The 20364-nt window shown below is 42.4% G+C and overlaps 1 protein-coding gene across 3 annotated transcripts in view; it reads right to left on the bottom strand.

Annotated features, from left to right (window-relative positions):
- Nucleotides 1-19228, bottom strand: part of LOC135548828 (rap guanine nucleotide exchange factor 6-like) — a 137519-nt gene extending 118291 nt beyond the window's left edge. For all 3 annotated transcript variants that reach the window (XM_064978793.1, XM_064978794.1, XM_064978795.1), the window contains exon 1: nt 18839-19228. In XM_064978793.1, coding sequence (XP_064834865.1) covers nt 18839-18913 — 75 coding nt within the window. In that variant the 5' untranslated portion in view covers nt 18914-19228. The remainder of the gene's footprint in view (nt 1-18838) is intronic.
- Between the last annotated feature and the right edge of the window lie 1136 nt (nt 19229-20364).

Below are 20364 nucleotides of genomic sequence, written 5' to 3'. Positions count from 1 at the left end.
TGAAACACTTGAAAAATGCAGCTCGGGGTCAACTGTGATTGGTTTGCCAAAAAGGTCTCTACTCTAAAAAGCAGGAACTGGAGACCTAAAATCCTAAATCACTCGTACACTATAGGCCTAATACTCTCAGAGATGTACTGAACGACGGCACAAATGTTTGGGCACGCAGGCTCTCAGTCAGGATTGACCAAAGACTCAAAACGCTGGAGGCTTTGTACGGATTACCAAATGACTGTCAATCAACCGTTTTTTCACAGACACACAGAACACACATACAGCCATCCCATATCAGAGCAGCACAACGCTCTTAAAAAAAGATTAACCTCTGGCTGCTTAACTAGGGAATAAATTAACCTTTGTACATGAATTGTGTCAACTCGGCACGATGCAAACCAGACCAAGGGCAAGAGCGAATGTCCATTTCCCTTGAGGAATTTACCGTAGGCCCGTTGTGTAACAAAAAAAATGTTTCCTATCAAACTGACAAATTTAATCCGGAGCGACAAACACTCACTGACACACAAAGCCCTTGAAAAACAGACTCCTATCAAACACAGCTGTTCAAACGTTAAGAGCAGAAAGCCTGAAGAACGCATGTGGAAACTTCCATGCGGCCATATGGTGTGGTAGGACAAGAGGAGCTATTGAGCCTACGGGCAACTAACATTAACAGGTGTGGCACATTCTCTCAGTGACTTCCGCCAAGCGCGTGCGAGCGAGCGGGCACACACACAGATGTGTGTGGCAGCAAAACAGCAAGTGCTAGTTAGCTGAGACTGCTCAGGGACAAATTCATTGAAAATATTAAACCTCTGGGTATTGTCTTTGTGGACATCCTAGGGTATTTGATTGTTAAATGGGCGAGTCCTGGTGTAAACATGTCATTTTACATTATCAGATTCGGGCAATTTATGTGTGTGTGACACAAAATCATTTCTCAGTGTTGAATAGACAGATCCTGAGGAAACGCACAAGAGTGAGTAAAAAGGAAAACACCAGACAATGCTGGAATGTGTGTGTGTGTGTGTGTGTGTGTGTGTGTGTACACAACATAGGCCTCCTGTAGGTGTGCGTGGGGTTTAACCATGAATAACAACGCTTCAGAGCCATGGCCGGCTGAGCTCATCAGTATTAGCCTCTACTTCCGCTAACACTTCCTGGGAGAGCTCATCTGACCTGACAACCAGAGGCCAGTCAGGATTTGCTGATAGAAACAGACTTCCTTCTACTTCAAACAAAGGGAGAATCAGAAAGAACAGGTGGAAGGAGTCCACCTCGAGCAGGGGTAGGCAACTAGATTCATTATTTGTACACAACAAATTGACCACAACTATGCCCAAAAAGAGATTGTATTTTCTATACAGTAACAGTTAAAACGTTTGGACACACCTACTCATTCAAGGGTTTTTATTTTTACTATTTTCTACATTGTAATGTAAAATAATAAAATGTTAAACAGAATACATTTTATATTTGAGATTCTTCAAAGTAGCCAACCTTTGCCTTGATGACAGCTTTGCACTCTCTTGGCATTCTCTCAACCAGCTTCATTAGGAAGTAACCTGGAATGCATTTCAATTAACAGGTGTGCCTTGTTAAGTTAATTTGTAGAATTTCTTTCCTTCTTAATGCGTTTGAGCTAATCAGTTGTGTTGTGACAAGGTAGGGGTGGTACACAGAAGACAGACATATTTTGTAAAATACCAAGGATATAATATGGCAAGAACAGCTCAAATAAGCAAAGAGAAATGACAGTCCATCATTATTTTAAGACATGAAGGTCAATGTCGGAAAATGTCAAGAAATTTGAAAGTTTCTTCAAGTGCAGTCGCAAAAACCATCAAGTGCTATGATGAAACTGGCTCTCATGAGGACCGCCACAGGAAAGGAAAACCAATAGTTAACTCTGCAGCAGAGGATACGTTCATTAGAGTTAACTGCACTTCAGATTGCAGTCCAAAAAAATGCTTCACAGAGTTCAACAGACACATCTCAATATCAACTGTTCAGAGAAGACCGTGTGAATTATGCATTCATGGTCGAATTGCTGCAAAGAAACCACTACTTAAGGACACCAATAAGAAGAAGAGACTTGCTTGGGCCAAGAAACACAAGCAATGGCCATTAGACTGGTGGAAATCTGTCCTTTGTTCTGATGAGTACAAATTAGAGATTTTTGGTTCCAACCTGTGTCTTTGTGAGAGGCAGGGAAGGCGAATAGATGATCTCTGCATGTGTGGTTCCCACCGTGAAGCAAGGAGGTGGTGGTGTGATGGTGCTTTGCTGGTGACACTGTCCGTGATGTATTTCAAATTCAAGGCACACCTAACCAGCATGGCTACCACAGCATTCTGCAGCGATACGCCATCCCATCTGGTTTGCGTTTAGTGGGACTATGACCCAAAACACACCTCCAGGCTGTGTAAGGGCTATTTGACAAAGAAAGAGAGTGATGGAATTCTGCATCAGATGTCCTGGCATCCACAATCACCCGACCTCAACCCAATTGAGATGGTTATAGGGATGAGTTGGACCGTAGAGTGAAGAAAAGTGCTCAGCATATGTAGGAACTCCTTCAAGACTGTTGGAAAACTCATGAAGCTTGTTGAGAGAATGCCAAGAGTGTGCATCAAGGAAAAGAGTGGCTACTTTGAAGAATCACAAATATAAGAAAAACCCTTGAATGAGTAGGTGTCCAAACTTTTGACTGGTAGTGTATGTAATATTTTTTTTTTTTTTACTAAAAACTGGTGTGTAAAAAATAATAAAGTTGCTGGCCGGTTTTGGCCTGTTACCGACCCCTGACCTACAGTGTGACTGAGCCCCACCCTCCTCCTGATAGTCTGTACATGGAGTAGTCTAGACACAAGTCTGTCATCAACTCAGTCATAGTCTGGATAGAAAAATACTTATTCCGGACAGGGCTGTACTTGGCTATTCTTTAGAAGTTGGGCTAGGCCTATTTCCTGACCATGTGACCTGACCAGTGAAAAACCCCTGGCCTATATTATCTAGTAAGATCTGTGTTCCTTATGAGGGTCTTGTTCAAGGAAACTGCTAGGAGGGGTTCCCGGTCTTCCTCCTATAACCCTTATGATCAGAGACTTACAGGCAAGCCTGTATTTTTATAGACTATATTACCTCATGTTGAAAAGTAGACCTCTTCATCCATCGGCTTTAAAACACAAGCACCACTGAATTGGATAGGGAGAAGATGCCAAATGACGACCTGAAAACGCACACCACGGTACAATTCATTCGCAGCACTGTCTGCATGAAATAGCCCTAGGCCTGCCCCACTTATAGCTAGGAAGAAAACTACAATTCTTGAAAACACTGGCAGCAGCATACTGCACACCGACGTCTTCGAGCTACTAAAACCGTATTGACTTTCCCTCAGAGCTAACTGGGTTCGCGAGAGCAGCTTCTGCTGTGGCAAGCACTATTCTTTCTGAGGCCAGAGGAGTTGGCCGGGTGAGCGCAGTGGTTGAGTTCCAAATTGGACCCTATTCCCTATGTAAGAAACTATTTTTTAACAGGGCCCATAGGGATCTGGTCAAAAGTAGTGCACTACATAGGGAATGGGGTGCCATTTGGAACACAACCAGTGAGTGCAGTATGGGGCCGGCCAGGCCAGGACCCAGAGGTGACTGAGGCCAGTAGTGTGTTCAGGTCATGCCAGACAGACCCCTGTCCCCTACAGTCAATGTGTCCCACATGACCTGGGGCAGGGGTCCACTCAATATGCAGGCGCCGCTAGGAGCTTCCTCTCGTGGGGGGGGGGGGACAAGGCCAGGCCAATGGTCGCCTAAATTTAAAACACTGATGTCTATAGGCTTAGGTCTACAACTGGCCTCCTTTCCAGAGTCCATCCCACCTCCTCATGGCAACAAAAAAACAACTCTGCTCCCCTTCAATCATTGATCAGACTGAAACTGACAGGATGTCAGAATCACCAGCGTGAACCTTTTCAATAAAATTGTCTGTCTCTCCCATGGAGTGCTGTAACTCAATCACAGTCAAAGTCCGGCTCTCCTGTACTGACAAGGCTGCTTTGCAGGGTGAGGGGGTTAATTATGTTTCAATTAGCCTAATCTAAATAAATTCAGAAAATAGACAAATTCTGTAGGCTATTTAAATGCAATTCACCCCCACCCTGTTTCTTTGACTTTAACTGTGTTGGTGTCGGGGGGGTAAGAAGCACTCTAGAATGACCTTTGACCGATCGTCTCCCTAGAGGTTCACAAAGTGGCCTGACCCCATCTGTGACATGTGACATCATCACAGTGTTGAACCATCCATTAAAACACATCACCAGCTAACTACAGAAGAGCGTATCACTTAAACTGTACATACATTCATCTGAACTGTCAAAACATACAATCTTCCAACATGTCAGTTTACACTAAATCAAATGTACAACGATAACAAAATAATGTTAATTTCACATAGGCCTATATGCTTGACAAAAATGCCGTAAAAGATTAGGATTGCCTATTTCATTATATCAGTCAAAGTGGGCCGAAACAGAAAACACAAGAAGCTGCTAAAGGACAGCAGCAGTCTTGCAAAGTGGGATCATGTAATTGAACAGCAAATGTAAGCAATGTCCTTTTGTTTATATGTGTAGAACAAAGTGACATGCAGGTACAGTGTTGCTGCCACCTTCTGGCACATAGGCTGCCTGCTCCTCAGGTGACCCTGTGCAATATTTACACAAGTAAGCTCTTTCTCTCTACAGAAGCACAGTCCTGTATGTAGACTAGAGTTCAAATGGTCTTTCAAGCCTACATAAAAATGTACAGTATGTAGACCTTACAGACGAGGGCATTGTACAAAACACCACAGCACAGCCATTCAGGTTGCAGAATAAACATCCTCCTGGACATTTCCATAGACTTCTATCAACAGTAAAAGAATAACACATCTGAAGACTTCACACATTCACTGCAATTCACCCCGAAATCTTAAAACATGACGGGAAAACAGCAGACTCTTTATACCTCATTTCACAATACACACATTATTTGAGGCTTGGAGTACGCCCAGGCAGAAACGAGCGTAGGCTAAGGCAGTGAATTAGAGGCCTGTGGACTCGGAGGCAACATGTGACCCCTTCACTGTATTGTAGGGCCAACTGAAGAGATCTACGCACCCATTCAGGCATTTAAGCATTTCAGATCAAGACTCTAAAACCAGGGAGGATATAGCGGCACTATGCTACAAATCTCCTTACTTGACATTAAGGCTTAACTTCTGTGAGGAAAAATGTTGTTTCCATTAGCGGTTTGACATGCAGGCCTGTAAGGTCAGATATGACCGACGGCCTTAAGCAGAATAAAATCAGACAGCAGCAAAGTGCTCGGGTAAATCCCCTCTCCTGTTACCGCTTTATCAAGGAGTCCCGAGTGGCGCAGCGGTCTAAGGTACTGCCTCTCAGTGCTCGGGGAGTCACTGCAGACCCTGGTTTGATTCCAGGCTGTATTACAACCGGTCCGTGATTGGGAGTCCCATAGGGCGGCACACAATTGGCCCAGCGTAGTCCGGGTTTGGCCGTCATTGTAAAATAAGAATTTGTTCTTAACTGACTTGCCGAGTTAAATATATATTATAAAAGAGTCAGAATCATGCATGGCTTTCAGGTAGGACTAGAGCGCTTACATTTTGCCATGAGAGCTTCAAACTAATCAAATGGTACTTAGCCTAGCCTTTATGCAGTGGTATAAAATACTAAAATAAGTAAAAATACTTAAGTAGTATCTGTACTGTACATAATTGACAACTTTTGGATTACTACATTCCTAAAGAAAATAATCTACTTTTTACATTTTCCCTGACACCCAAAAGTACTCGTTACATTTTGAATGCTTAGCAGGACATGAAAATTGTCCAATTCACACAATTAAAAGAGAACATCCCGGGTCATCCATACCGAGTGATCTGATAGACTCACTAAACACAAATGCTTCATTTGTAAATGATGTCTGAGTGTTGGAGTGTGCCCTCGACTATCTGTAAATGTAAAAAAAAATACTGTACAACTGTACCACCACCACACTACAGTACAGCTGTCATCTATCCACCAGCCCCTGTGCCAGACAAGACAGCCAAAAGCTCAAATGGAAAACACAAATCCTGACGTTGGAAAATGTTTTGCCATTATGTAATCTTAACTAATTCGCAGAGATTGACATTTCAGACACGACGAGGGCTGAAGAGAACAGCAAAGTTATGACAGCAACTTGGGATGTCAAACTTGAGCAAAGGCTCTAACTCCAAGTCATAATCCAAGGGCTACGATCATTTTCTCTCTATCCATAAGACACCTTGTGGGAGTAGCAAAAAGTGGTTCAACTACCAAAAAAAAGCAGAAGTGAGAGAGAGAGCAGAAGTGCTGAGCTCACTTTGTTGAGGCTGTAGTCTCTCTGCTGCCAGCCCGAAAATAAGTGTTTGAGGGTGGGTGGTTGGGCTTACAGTGTCTTCACAAAGTACTCACACCCCTTGACTTTTTCCACATTTTGTTATGTTAGAGTACGCATTTAAAATGGCTTACATTCAGATGTTGCGTCACTGGCCTAGACAAAGTACCAAAATGACAAAGTGGAATTAAGTTCTTTGAAATGTTTACAAATGAATACAAAAATCAATGGCTGAAAAGTGTTGAGTTAATAAGTATTCAAACCCTTTCGTTATGACAAGCCAAAGTTAGTTCAGGAGTAAAAATGAGCTTAACAAATCACATAATAAATTGCATGGACTCACTCTGTGCGCAATAAAAATGAATTTTGAATGACTACCTCATCTCTGAGCACCACACATGCAATTATCTGTAAGGTCCCTCAGTCGAGCAGTGGCTTTCTGACACAGATTCAACCACAAAGACCAGGGAGGTTTTCCAATGCTTTGCAATGAAGGGCACTTATTGGGATGGTTAAAAAAAAAAAAGAGACATTGAATATCTGTTTGAACATGGTGATGTTATTAATTACACTTTGGATGGTCTATCAATACACCCAGTCACTAAAAAAGATACAGGCGTCCTTCCCAGAGAGGAAGGAAACCACTCAGGGATTTCACCTTGAGGCCAATGGTGTAACGTAAAACAGTTACAGAGTTTAATGGCTGTGATAGGAGGAAAAATGAGAACGTGTCAACAACATTGCAGTTACTCCACAATACTAACCTAAATGACAGAGTGAAAAGGAGGAGGCCTGTACAGAATAAAAATATTTTTTAAATGCATCCTGTTTGCAACAAGACACTAAAGTAAAACTGCCAAAAAAAATGTGGCAAATAAATGTACTGAATATAAAGCGTTATGTTTGGGGCAAATCCAACACATCACTGAGTACCACTGACATTTTCAAGAATGGTGGTGGCTGCATCGTGTTATGGATATGCTTGATATCGGCAAGGACAAGGGAGTTTTTTAGGATAAAAAGAAGAGGAATAGAGCTAAGCACAGGCAAAAATCCTACAGGAAAACCTGGTTGAGCAGGACAATAACCTAAAACACAAGGACAAATATACACTGGAGTAGCTTCCCAAGACAACATTCAAATGTTCCTGCGTGGCCTAGTTAAAGTTTTGACTTAAAATCGGCTTGAAAATTTATGCCAAGAAAATGGCTGTCGAGCAGTGATCAACAAACCAACTTGACAGAGCTTGAATAATATGGTAAAGAATGTGCAAATATTGTAGTCCCGGTATGCAATGGTCTTAGAGAAGTACGCAGGAAGACTTACTCATAGCTGTAATCACTGGCAGAGGTGATTCTAACATGTATTGACTCAGGGGGCGTGAATACTCACGTAAATTCGATATGTCTGGGGTATTGTGATTATATACCTTTCGTCATTATGTGTAGATTGGTGAGAGAGAAAAAACAATTTAATAAAAAAAGGTTCAAATTCAGGCTGTAACACAACAAAAATGTGGAATATGTCAAGGGGTATGAACACTTTCTGAAGGTATACAATAATGTAGCTAGCTACATAGATCGGACGGAGGCAAACTGCAGGTTCTGTGAGGCTGTGGCCTACATGCTTTCACTTGTTTGAGTCCACAGGCTGCCTGCAAGGCCTAGCTAGGTGTTTCACTTGAAGACAAAACCGCTTCTGTTAAGACATTTAGTCAATAAATCAAGTACAATAACATTTATCCAGACAACTGTGTGGCTGGTGGATATTAAATACACAGAAAAGGACACTGTTTAAACAGGAAACGGGAGATACCTAGTCAGTTGCACAACTGAATGCATTCAACTGGTATGCGTCCTCCACATTTAACCCAACCCCTCTGAATCAGAGAGGTGGGGGGGGGGGAAACAATGTCGTCGGAATCTGGGGAGGAGTTGTTTGGTGGTTAAACTGCCTTGCTGGCTCGGGAATTCAAACCAGCGAGCTTTCAGTTACTGGCCCAACGCTCTTAACGGCTAGGCTACCTGCCGCCCTAATAAACTCCAGTGATATTATAAAAAAGGGACGTCACAAAAGGGATTAGCCCAAATTTAAAGAGCCCTCAACCACACCCCCCCGGTTTGAATACATTTCCATGAGAAATAAGATGGTATGTTGACTGAACATGGCTCCCGTGATGGTGACAACAGTGTCACTTATCACCTTAGCAGCACAAACAAGTCGGTAGCCCTGGGGGAATGGCATCTTATCAGGGGGACATAACAGCATTTGGTGTACTGTGAAGGAAGACGCAGAACAACATGTTGTACTTCGAGTGCCTCGATCGCTTGCTGCTTACTCTTTTGATCAAAGTCCCAAGCACTACATTCTCTGTGCAGAAGTTCAAGCACTGAGAATTGTGGAATTGTGATCTTGACACATTGTTACTACTAACATGATAATTGGCCTAGGGTGACAGTTAGAACACAAGGCCCCTTGAAGTCGGAATTGTTCATATTTCTTAACTAAACAAGGGCAAACAAACTATACTGAGCAAAAACAAATGCAACAATTTCAAAGTTCATATAAGGAAATCAGTCAATTGAAATAAATAAATTAGGCCCTAATCTATGGATTTCACATGACTGGACAAGTGTACAGCCATGGGTGGACCTGGAAGGGTATAGGCCCACCCACTTGGCAGCACCCACAGGAATGTATCAGAGGCACAGATATAGGAAGGGTACCAAAACATTTCTGCAGCATTGAAGGTCAGCAAGAACACAGTGGCCTCCATCATTCTTAAATGGAAGAAGATTGGAAACCACCATGACTCTTCCTAGAACTGGTCACCCGCAAAAATGAGCAATCGGGGGGAAAGGGCGAGGTGACCAATAACCAGATGGTCAAATCAGACAGAGCTCTAGATTTCCTTGGTGTTTTTTTATTTATTTAGGTTTAGGCAATAGATTTGTCACTCAAATATCACATGAATACCCATTAGAAATGGCAAAATGTATAGAATAGCAACAAAATTTGCTTTAAACTGCTAAATGTTCTTTGCACCCCATGACAAAGTCTGTAGAATTTTATGAAATAAGCTTTAAAACCTGCAGAATTCTCTCATGAACAGTACTTGTGCCCAAATGTTCCCCAATGCTGGAAGGGGGGGCTCCCAAGTGAAAGTTTGGGAACCCCTGTTCTCCACTATACATTGCTTGTTTTGTCATAAACTGAAATTAGGCAAACTATTCGAATTTTAGCAATCAGGAAATGCTGGAGCGATTTCTGCATATTGCACATTTAATGTTGTTGTAACATCATAACTCTTTTGTCGTGTCTATCGCATAGACATATGTATTTATCATTGTCGTTACACTTTTTTTCTCAATTTGTCTCAACAGATGACCCAGACGGTTTCATTCCTGACCACGTCAGTAGTGGTTCACCTGATGAGAAGAAGAGCTGGCTGCATGCCTGTGTCACAAATCGTGGACAGATGTGTCATGCTTGGTGACTGACATTGCAACCGGTGTCAGAAATACATCCAGGGGCCAACCTCTACAGAGGAAGCATCTCCCATGTCTTATTTTCCAAATTGCAGAAATATCTACACATACAGCAAAGCAAGGGAGAACCATCAGAAAAAAACTATTCCGTGTCAGATGCAAGCAGGGGTGTAATCATTATGCCGATTTTGTTCCAAAACGTATCGTCTGTGGCAAAACGGTTTACTCCAAACGGAAAACATAAAACAAGAGTTTCAATTGGACAAATTCAGATAGGTCCCTCACCATTTTAGTTTCTTCATTTGCTTCTTAAATGGTAAACGGTTTCTTTAATGAATAGACCCTGGTCTAGTGAGGGTAAAAAAAAAAAAAAAGAATTAAAAAAAATACACTGAGGCGAGACTGAGCTTTGGCTTCTTCCTGTCCAACATGCAGGATGCAGTACAGGAGGGAGATGTTGAGGTTATACATTGTAGCTCGGTTGTTCTACAATGCCTATGGTCATAGCCAATATCCCCACTAGCTGGCTACTAGACAAACAATATAACAGTTGGCCCTAAAGCTTTTTATAGGGTGCCAAGAAAAGCAACTACTGCATGTATCAGTGATGGACACGGGCTAGAATGTGGACCAATACTTTTACAGCAATACAGCTCGCTACTAATACAATAGCCCAACTTCTTGCACAACACATAAGGTTGTCACTTGGTCAAATTATAAATAATACTATATACACCAAATAAATAAGCACGCAACCCTGAGGGGCCACCATGTTGAGGATCAGCGTGGCAGGTGCATGTTGCCAACCCTTACCACCTGGAGGCGGCCCGTCAGGAAGTCCAGGATCCAGTTGCAGAGGGAGGTGTTTAGTTCCAGGGTCCTTAGCTTAGTGAGGGCATTATGGTGTTGAAAGCTGAGCTGTAGTCAACTAACAGCATTCTCACGTGTTCCTTTGTCCAGGTGGGAAAAGGCACTGTGGAGTGCAATGGAGATTGTGTCCTCTATGGATCTGTTGGGGCGGTATGCAAATTGTACTATGTCTAGGGTTTCTTGGATGATGGTGTTGATGTGAGCCATGACCAGCCTTTCAAATGACGTCATGGCTACAGACGTGAGTGCTACAAGCAGTAGTCATTTAGGCAGGTTACCTTCGTTTCCTTGGGCAAAGGGACTATGGTGGTCTGCTTGAAACGTAGGTATTACACACTGGGTACGGGAGAGTTTGAAAATGTCAGTGAAGACACTTGCCAGTTGGTCAGCACATGCTCAGAGTACCCGTCCTGGTAATCCGTCTGGCCATGCGGTCTTGTGAATGTTGACCTGTTTAAATGGTCTTACGCACATCATCCATGGAGAGCACAATCAGTCATCCAGTACAGCTGGTGCTCTCATGCATGGTTCAGTGTTGCTTGCCTCGAAGAGAGCATAGAAGGCATTTAGCTTGTCTGTTAGGCTAGAATCACTGGGCAATTACTGCTCGAGTTATTGCTTGTAAGCAGGAATCAGGAGGATAGAATTATGTTCAGATTATCCAAATGAAGGGTGAGGGAGAGCTTTGTACGCATCTCTATGAACACATGATATGCTGATAGGAATTAGGTAAAACAGATTTCAGTTTTTCTGCATTCAAGTCCCCAGCTACTTGGAGCGCTGCTTCTGGGTGAGCATTCTCATTTGCTTATGGCCTTATATAGCTCGTTGAATGCGGTCTAAGAGGATGATTTGGTTTGTGGTGTTAAATAGACAGCTACAAAAAATAGATGAAAACTACCTCAGGTGAGCAAAATCTCGAGACTTGCTTAAATATTAGAGATCGTGGACTGCTGTTGTTGGCAAATAGACAGACCACCACCCCTCGTCTTACCAGAGGTTGCTGTTTTGTCTTGCCGATGCACGAGAAACCCAGCCAACTGTATATTATCCATGTCCTTGATCAGCCACCACTCGGTGAAACATAAGATATTACAGTCATTAAATGTCCCGTTGGAAGGATAGTCTCGAACGGAGCTCATCCAGTTTATTCTCCATTGATTACCATCTGTCCTACTGGTGAACGTGCAAAGGTGGATTATCTCCTCGCTGTTGAATTCTCACCAAGCACCTGAATCTGCACACCTGTATCAGTACCTCCCCTTCATGCAAATGACAGGATTTGGGCCTCATCTGGGAAGGGCCGTACATTTTTTTCCCTCTGATTCGTTAAAGGCAAACAATCTTCATCCAGTCCGAGGTGAGTAATCGCTGTTCTGATATCCAGAAATTATTTACAGTCATAAGAGACATATCAGAAACATTATGTAACAACAACAAAAAAGTAACGAACACAAAAACACACACAGAACAGCATGATCGGTTAGGAGCCCGTAAAACAGCAGCCATACCAACCGGTGCTATAATGTATAACCTTTTAACCTTTTCTGTGTGTGATTTGTTTTTAATTGGTTCAAAGACATTGTGCATTCGTAAAGTACTCAGACCCCTTCACCAATCTATACACAATACCTCATTATGACAAAGTGAAAACAATTTAGAAATGTTTGCTCTTTAATAAAAAAAAAAAAATGAAATACAGGTTTTTTTTTCACCCCAATTTCATGGTATCCAATTGGTAGTAGTTACAGTTTTGTCTCATCGCTGCAACTCTGGTACGGACTCGGGAGAGGTGAAGGTCGAGAGCCATGCGTCCTCCGAAACACAACCCAAGCAAGCTGCACTGCTTCTTGACACAATGCCCATCCAACCCGGAAGCCAGAGGAAACACCGTACACCTGGCGACCGGGTCAGCGTGCACTGCGCCCGGCCCGCCACAGGAGTCACTAGTGTGTGATGAAATAAGGATATTCCAGCTGGCCAAACCCTCCCTACCGCGGATGACGCTAGGCCAATTGTGCGCCGCCCCATGGGTTGCGACAGAGCCTGGGCTCGAACCCAGAATCTCTAGTGGCACAGCTAGCACCGTGATGCAGTGCCTTAGACCCCTACGCCACTCGGGAGGCCCAAAATACTGTATTTATAGAAGTATTCAAACCCTTTGCTATGAGACTCAAAATTGAGCTCAGGGCTATCCTGTTTCCATTGACCATCCTTGAGATGTTTCAACAACTTGGAGTCTACCTGTGGTAAATTCAACTGATTGGACAGGATTTAGAAAGGCACACACCTGTCTATATAAAAGTCCCACAGTTGACAGCGCATGTCAGAGCAAAAACCAAGTCATGGAGGTCAAAGGAACTGTCCGTAGAGAATAGTGGAGCGAAGGTTCCCTTTCCAACAGGACAACGACCCTAAACACAGGCAAGACAACACAGGAATGGCTTCAGTAAAAGTCTCTAAATGTCCTTGATTGGCCCAGCCAGAGCACGGACTTGAACCTGTTCGAACATCTCTGGAGACCTGAAAAAAGCTGTGCAGAGAAGCTCCCCATCCAACCTGACAGAGCTTGAGAGGATCTGCAGAGAAGAATGAGAGAAACTCCCCAAATACAGGTGTGCCAAGCTTGTAGCGTCAAATCCAAGAAGACTCGGTGCTGTATGCTGTAGTCACTGCCAAAGGTGCTTCAACAAAGTACTGAGTAAAGGGTCTGAATACTTATGTAAATGTAATATTTCAGTTTTAGGCTATTGTGGGGTATTGTGTGTAGATGGATGAGGTGAAAAAACGATTTAATCCATTTTAGAATAAGGCTGTAACGTAACAAAATGTGGAAAAAGTAAAGGGGTCTGAATACTTTCTGAATGTACTGTTCATCTGCTGTATTAGAAGCAATTATTGGTACTATGATTGTCTTCTAAACATTTTTTTTTAACATTTCCTGTCAACTATAATGGGGGATCCTGTTTCCTGCAAACAATGCCAGAAGTACCGTGGTCGGCCTTGAACTTCTGTGGCTTCAATGAGAGGGGGCAGTTGTTCTCCTTTGGGCCAACCCATAGGCATGAAAACCAGTAGATACTGATAGCGCTGCCTTACTTAGTCACCGGCAGATCCAGGACTGATAACTTCCATCAAAATGAGTGAACAGCCTGAGGGGTGGGCACTTCACGGAACCAGCTCATATTCCCGGCATGCAAGGTGTGCACGTTGCATTCTTGTCGAACGCGTCAGCTAAGTTAGGGCTTTAAAGAGTCAGTTCAGGCCCGGCTTCATTCTTTCATGTTAGTGCTCTGAGGTGGACTGCCAGTAGAGTCACTGTTCAGAATCTGTGGATGTTCTGTGGATGTGTGCGTCAAGTTGTCAAAATTGCCACTTGTAAGGTATTTTAACAGAGTGTTTTAAAGCAATGCCACAAAAAAATATTGTGTCTTGCCTATATTTATGTCCGAAAATTGGCTTCAAGTGAGGACAAAATAATGTGTGAGAGGGGGCGGGTGCATAGCCTTGCAATTAAACCAATAAACAGATGTTCCACTTCCAGAGCATTGTTTAGAGGAGGACCAGACCGAGAGGAAATGTGGGACTCACTGCAATAAGGTATTGTGTTGTACTGTGACTCATCTTTTCCATAGTACCATTAAAGGGGGGGGTCTCCACATTGACAAAATGGTACTGCCTTAAGACCAATGACAGTACATAGAATTCAACCCTAAACAACAAGTTCACCTCAAATAAAAGTGCCAATATATTAATTGAAGGGAAAATAAAGGCAGCATGGCTCATCAGCTCAGGAAACTGGTTGTTTAGACTTGCTGCATGAGCAGTGTTCTGCTCCAAACTGTCCAGATCTCAAATAAATACACACACACACACACATATATATATATATATATCAGTGTTCTACTCCAATTGTCCAGATTTCATTTCAGATATATATATATTCAGTTAAGAAAAATTCTTATTTACAATGGCAGCCTACCCCGGCCAAACCCTAACCCCGGTTGACGCTGGGCCGACTCCCAATAATGGCCAATTGTGATACAGCCTGGAATCGAACCAGGGTCTGTAGTGACGCCTCTTGCACTGAGATGCAGTGCCCCAGACTGCTGCGCCACTCGGGAGCCCTATCACCAGCTTTTTTGTACAGCCTAACTTCTTAAAGGGAACACAATGCAAAAGAAAAAAAGAACGGACAAAGCCCAATGTAGACTTTTATGTCCAAAGATACTCAAATAAACTTCACATTTTCCAGGTCCTTCTCTAGTGTACCTGTGCAAGGCTATTGAGTGGAATGTTATTGTGCTAAATTAAGTCTAAAAGGGCTGTACGCAGGATGTTTGTGACCAACATATTTGAGCTGCCTTGAAAGAATAGGAGAGGAGTCGCGCCTCGATCAGACCGACAGCGTCATTGCATAAATGCCGCGTACCAAACTCTGCAGTCAAACTTTTTTCATTACGTAATCCACCATTTTTACTGGATATATTTGCAAAAGAAGTTCAGCATTCACCTTCTGCTACCACTTCTGTCAAGTCTGCACATACAATTTGACGCATACGTTGGATATATCTAACCTACGCACCAAAAACAACACAGAACGCACTGCAACGCTGCAGGACAAACACAGCATTCCATTGGAAATCAGTGTACTTCTGGTGTACCAAAAACACAATGCCGCTGTAACAACACAGAACACACTGCAACGCTGCAGGACAAACACAGCATTCCATTGGAAATCAGTGTACTTCTGGTGTACCAAAAACACAATGCCGCTGTAACAACACAGAACACACTGCAACGCTGCAGGACAAACACAGCATTCCATTGGAAATCAGTGTACTTCTGGTGTACCAAAAACACAATGCCGCTGTAACAACACAGAACACACTGCAACGCTGCAGGACAAACACAGCATTCCATTGGAAATCAGTGTACTTCTGGTGTACCAAAAACACAATGCCGCTGTCGGTGGGATAGAGGTGTTACAAGGCACACTTTCCTTTTCTAGAAATCACACAGAGGGGAGTCAAACTGACAGACAGGGATTCCTGCAAAGTAATAAATACACTTTAATAAGACTACCATGGCGAACGTTTTAAAAGCAAGAGCTTGTAGTCTACTTCTCTGGTAGCCCGTATAGAGGGATAAGAACAATAAGAGACAAACATCAAAATGAGTCTTTAAAAAAACATTAATGCTGTGAAAATTGTTTGTACACATGCTCTGCGTGTATACTGAACAAAAATATAGAACGCAACATTTAAAGTGTTGGTCCCATGTTTCATGGGCTGAAATAAAATACCCCACAAAAAGCTTATTTCTCTCAAATATGTTGAACAAATTTGTTTACATCTCTGTTAGTGAGCATTTCTCCTTTGCCAAGATAATCCATCCACCTGACAGGTGTGGCATATCAAGAAGCTCATTAAACAGCATGATCATTCATTACACCGGTGCACCTTGAGCTGAGGACAATAAAAGGCCACTCTAAAATGTACAGTTGTGTCACACAACACAATGCCACAATGTCTCATGTTTAGAAGGAGCGTGCAATTGGCTTGCTGACTGCAGGAATGTCCACCAGAGCGGTTGCCAAAGAATAAAATGTTAATTTCTCTACCATAAACCGGCTCCAACCTCATTTTAAATAATTTGGCAGTACGTCCAACCGGCCTCACAACCACAGACCACGTGTAACCACCCCAGCCCAGGACCTCCGCATCCGGCTTCTTCACCTGCGGGATCGTCTGAGACCAGCCACCCGGACAGCTGATGAAACTGAGGAGTATTTGTATCTGTAATAAAAGCCTTTTTGTTGGGAAAAACTCATTCTGATTGGCTGGAGCTGGCTCCCAGTGGGTGGGCCTGGCGCCCAAGTGTGTGGGCATATGTCCTCCCAGGCCCACTCATAGCTGCGCCCCTGCCCAGTGATGTGAATTCCATAGATTAAGATCTAATGAATTTATTTCATATTGACTGATTTCCTATATGAACTGTAAACTCAGTGATGAAATTGTTGCATGTTGCGTTTATTGAAATTGTTGCGTTTACATTTTTGTTCAGAGTAAAATAACAAAACCTTAAAGCTTTCAGGGCGTGTTGTTTTCAGGAATTCAACAGGAATTCCCATTGCTTCACCACAGTGAAACGTTGACCTTTGTGACTAATGTAGCCTGCCTACTTCAGAGTGGCCCTGCAGCGTCTGCTTTCACTATCAGTACTGGCTCTGAGGGAATATGCCTCTTCACGCCCTGAGTCCTGCATGGAATGCTGCTTTACATGCAGGCAGCCTTCACACAACTCAGCCATTACAGGCTGGAAATATGTGCTTGTCTTGTACCAATACAAATGTTAAAAATAAATTATATTCGCTTTCTGTTTTGTTTCCTTGCCACAATTCTTCCGAGTAGCGCAGTACTGATATCGTAACAACCCTACAGTAAATCATACAGTAGTGGGCACCTCTACTCGCACAGCCTCTTAGTGGATAGAGCAGGATGAGATTAACAGGAAACTCAGGACACGGACATCATTGTGCATCGCAAATGGCACCCTGTTCCCTAGCGCAATACATTTGATCAGTAGTTTAGGATGTAATATGTAGGGAAAAGGGCACCATTCTGGATGCAACCCATACCTGCAGCATAAAAGTCACTAATAAAGCCCAGCATCTGAGAACAACGCATGCAATGCCTATGTCTGCCTCCAAGATAAGCACCAAGATCACATTTTCATTCGTATCACTCACCTGACAAACGTACCTTCCTCAATAGCAATTTTACCCAAGCTGTCTGTTTATGTTTGAGGACCAGAACATGTTGCGTAGAGTGTGTTGTCACTTTGTATTATGCACTCACCCTCTCTCAAAAAGGTGCAAAGAGAGCTTTCTGTTCATTGAGTGAAAAAAGCAGTGGATCAGTGAAAGAAATTGGCTTTTGAACTAGGTTGTAGGTAAGATTTAGCCAATTGTGCCTTGAAAAGTGCTTGCAATTCAAAATGTTCTGCAGCTTATTAACAGAGTAGGCTATTTGGGGAAATAGTCTGGCAATTCCACAGTAACAGAGTGATGCTGAGACTCAGATTTGTACACAAAAGTATGTGAAACAAAAACCAAAGAGTGCAGAGTTAAACAAACAGCACAAACAGTCGTTCTGTTATAAAACTGCGCATCTGAAAATGTATTTCAAGTACATCTGTTTTAGTAACATTTTCACTCAGTTACTGTGGAATTGCCTTATGGCAAAAGCAATGCCAACTAAACTGGGCTGAGGTTTGGATGGTCAGGGAAGAGCCGTGACTAAAACTTAATTTAAGCTGAGGTTTAGATAAATAACTTCTGCATCTCTGTGGGATGACAGGGGAAGGAATGAATCATGGAATATGAAAGTATTCTAAAAGTAGAAGCAAACAAGCACATTCAGAGGTCAGAGAACTTGGAAATAGTCAATCAAATGGGTAGATCATAAATGCTACTGTTGATAAAGAATGATTGTGTGTGTGTGGGTGGGGGGGGGGGGGTACAGTTGCCTTTTAGAAACTTAATATCTTAATATATTCAGATGATAGATCCCTTGTGATGATGGACAATCCCACAAAACTCTTACCAGTAATCAAACTGATAGCCAGAGAGAGATACTATTGAACATATGACCGGAGGCCCCCATAGTAGAATAGGACAACAATTGCATACTCGTTTAATCTCAAAACTGCAACTTTTCAGAAAACTTCAAAGGGAAACCGTACTGAATGACATTCATGACGTCATCTAAATAAGATTGCTAACTACTGCAATGGAAAGTGAGTTGTCAAACTCGCTCTCAGGTTGGATAGCTAGCTAGAGTAACTTATATATAAACACACACACCAAGGTGGTTCATTCTCACTTTCCTGGAAATGAAAACAACTGAGTGACTGGCTGGGTGAATGGATAAAACATTGCTCCTCGTCAACTAGTGCGTTACAATGCTAGCTAGCGATATAATTATTCCAGCTAGCTAGCTAACTTTTTGACTTGAGAAATTCAAACCAAGAACACATAGCTAACGTTAGCTTGCGTACCTCTGTTGTCCTTTGTGATGGAGGTTTCTTTAAAGCTTGCTTGAAAGAAGTTTCCATCGATCCAGTCATTGTCATAACTTCACACCAGAAACAAATTCCCAAGAAATCAATGCAATGATCCCATCTCACTTTAGGCCGATGCCGCTATTCACCCATCCCGTTGCTATCCCGTTTCTTCGCCCGAGCATGGAGGGAAAAGTCCTTGTTAAAATGAGAACAAAACTAACCTCAACAACGCAACTGGGTCACATCAAATTGACCGAACGTACATAATACAAAATTGGATATGTGAAGAACGATATGCATATTTAGCATCCAGCTTAGAAAGTTGCCTCCCTCTGATCAATTCTTCATTTGGGAAGAATTGACTGCTGACACTACTATTCTGCTAGCAGCACGAACGGGGATGTCACTTTCCAAATGGTAATGCACCTTCGAAATAAAAGCCCGCATTTCAAAACATTGCAAAGAGTATATAACTCTTTCAAAAGGTACTACATGTTAATCAATTTGTATTGTGCTTACAATGAAATGCAAGAAGGAATTTATTTTGAAATTTATTTTTAAAACATTATTTTAAGACCACTGTTGACAAATACAATGTTCAGACTGGTATGTTGACAATATTGGGTTTATAGTGAAAAAACTATTATTTGTGCAAATATAAAAGTGGGGTTTAAGTACTCAGTAGGGTCTGTAGAATCTATCAGTTGAGGATCCTCAGAGTAGGAAGGAGAGGACCATCCTCCAAAGTGAATTTCATTTTTTTTTAAACAGACCATTTAAAAAGTTATCCTTTTTAGATAAAATTATACTAAATATAATCACGTCACCCAATAATCAATTAAAACACACAATTTTGCAATGAAGGTCTACAGTAGCCTCAACAGCACTCTGTAGGGTAGCCCCATGGTGTAGCCAGAGGACAGCAAGCTTCCCTCCTCCTCTGGGTAAATTGACTTCCAAACGAAACCGAGGAGACTTATGGTTCTCACCCCCTCCCATAGACTCACACAGTAATTATGACAACTTCCGGAGGACGTGCTCCAACCTATCAGCGCTCTTGCTGCATGAACTGACATATTGTACACTGAATCAAACAATCAGAGAATGAATCTAGTACTGAAAGTATAAGCTACAGCAAGCTACCACTGTAGTGCATAAAATGTGGTGAGAAGTTAACTCATAGAGAGAGAAAAAACATAGTTGATCCGCTTTGAACAAATTAATTTCTTCCAAAAGGAAGGAGAAACAAGAGAGAGATAGAGAGGGATTTCATCATTATTTTTCACTTTCAGTTTCACTTACTTAGCTAGCAAATTCAGCAAGCTAGTTTAGCCTACTCAAACACCCCACTTAAACAGAGCTAGCTAGCTGGCTATGTATATCCAACACTGAAGATCTTCCTAGTCAAGGTAAGATTTTGGATTTACTCATTAATTTTCCACAGGGGCTCACCATGTAGTTACTGCATGATTGTAGTGAGTTTACTATTGCAGAAGTTATATTAGCTATGTTGACTTTGA

This window comes from Oncorhynchus masou, chromosome 11 (genome assembly GCF_036934945.1).
Source record: "Oncorhynchus masou masou isolate Uvic2021 chromosome 11, UVic_Omas_1.1, whole genome shotgun sequence".
Taxonomy (NCBI): domain Eukaryota; kingdom Metazoa; phylum Chordata; class Actinopteri; order Salmoniformes; family Salmonidae; genus Oncorhynchus; species Oncorhynchus masou.
The sequence above is the reverse complement of the archived record's forward strand: the minus strand, read 5'-3'. Positions and strand labels throughout refer to the sequence as shown.